Source organism: Hibiscus syriacus, unplaced genomic scaffold, assembly GCF_006381635.1.
Source record: "Hibiscus syriacus cultivar Baekdansim isolate YM2019G1 unplaced genomic scaffold, ASM638163v2 tig00112530_pilon, whole genome shotgun sequence".
In the NCBI taxonomy this organism is placed as follows: Eukaryota; Viridiplantae; Streptophyta; class Magnoliopsida; order Malvales; family Malvaceae; genus Hibiscus; species Hibiscus syriacus.
In genome coordinates this window covers 1,590,821-1,592,330 of record NW_024063358.1, presented here as the reverse complement: position 1 = coordinate 1,592,330, position 1,510 = coordinate 1,590,821, and the positions used below count along the sequence as shown (strand labels likewise).

General features: G+C 40.1%; 1 protein-coding gene across 1 annotated transcript; it reads left to right on the top strand.

The window, feature by feature from the left end:
- The first annotated feature begins 308 nt into the window (after positions 1-308).
- On the top strand, positions 309-1,010 carry LOC120181776 (pre-mRNA-processing factor 19 homolog 2-like). Its single transcript, XM_039186836.1, has 3 exons — positions 309-662; positions 777-872; positions 957-1,010. Exons 1-3 carry the CDS (start codon positions 309-311, stop codon positions 1,008-1,010), a joined length of 504 nt encoding a protein of 167 aa, XP_039042767.1.
- Positions 1,011-1,510: the final 500 nt, after the last annotated feature.

Sequence of the window (1,510 nt, the reverse complement as noted above, 5' to 3'; positions counted from 1 at the left end):
AGGGCGGGAATAGAACCGGCGGCATCGTTAGCTACCTTGTTCTCGTCTACAACTGATAAACTGAAAGGTAATATAATCAGGTCTTGGATTTTGCAATGGCGAAAAGTTCCTTCAAGCTTGAACATCCTTTGGGTTAGTTCGTCAATCCCCTAATCTTTTTCTGTATTTTTTTCCTGCTTGACTGGATTATTGTTCGATTTGATTTGGGCATGCTTTGTTTTATCATTTTGGTTTGAAAATTTGATCTTTCTTTAAAAAAATATTAGCGATTCTTATTCTTAATATGCTACCTTGATGTGGAATATCGTATGGGAATTTTTGTGATCATAGCTCCGGAGGGTGAAGATATGGGCCCTGGGGTTTCTGAGAGTATTATTACCGAGTTAATAGAATGTAATGCAGCTCTATCACAACAGCGTAAAAAGCGCCAGGTACTCCTCATCCTGTTTAGTTTGATTAACTCCGGCTATGTCTTTGTTGACGATGTCTTCATGTCTTCTTTTTACCTCCCTCCCTCCAATCACTTTCATGTGTTTTCTTTTCAGATTCCCCCAACGTTGGCTCCTATCGATGCTTTTGAGAGGTATAACCAACTTTCTAGCCATCCCCTTCACAAGACAAATAAACAAGGGATCGCTTCAATTGATATCAATCTTTCAAAGGTGCGTGTTTTCCTTTAAGATAATCCTTTTCATGTAACTACATTCTTTCCTACACTTCTCTAGGTTATACTTGGTTGTTTAGGACATTCTTCAAATCTGGTTCATTTTTTTTAGGACATTGTTGCCACAGGAGGAATTGATTCAAGTGCTGTAATCTTTGACCGAACATCTGGATTGATCTTATCAACTCTAAGTGGCCACTCCAAGAAGGTTTACTCTGTTTCTTTTATATTTTGAAGGGATGCTGTTTACGTATTTTCTTTTGAACGTTATTCTCCGACTCCATTCTTTTAGGTTACAAGTGTAAAATTTCTAGAATATCGTATGGGAATTTTAGAAAGTTGGTAACATTGGATCAATTTGGGGTAATTTGATTGTATTGCTTTCGAACTGAATGAATATTTCTTGGAGATGTTCATCGTTTTTATATATCGTATAAGACCTTTCATATGTCTGTAAACGAAAGCAAAATAATCCAGAATATTGGTACCAACCAAAAAGATTAGAATATCCGGACGTTTTTCCAAAAAAATTACCGGTGATCGGTATATTTACCGATCTAACACCGATCAGACTATATTTCATGATCTAACACCCTTTGCAGTAAGGCGCCCCTTGCAGCGCGCTATACGTTGATTTGGCGCCACGTGGGGTAAGGCGCGCCCCCTGCGACGAGCCTTATGCTGACATAGATACACGTGTGTATGGCGCGGGGCATGTTGGTAATTAAGGGTATAGCGCGGCGCATGGGCCGCGCCTTATCTGTGATTCTAACACTCGTCAAAAAGGCGCGGCCCCTGCGGCGCGCTATACTCTTAATTATCAAATTACTCCCGCCCGTTCACACC

Bases quoted from the DNA above. Each gene is read 5' to 3' on its own strand.
- LOC120181776 (XM_039186836.1), top strand. From the start codon at position 309: ATGGGAATTTTTGTGATCATAGCTCCGGAGGGTGAAGATATGGGCCCT. The intron at 663-776 runs GTGCGTGTTTTC...CATTTTTTTTAG, and splicing joins TTGATATCAATCTTTCAAAG to GACATTGTTGCCACAGGAGG. The intron at 873-956 runs GTTTACTCTGTT...CCATTCTTTTAG, and splicing joins TAAGTGGCCACTCCAAGAAG to GTTACAAGTGTAAAATTTCT.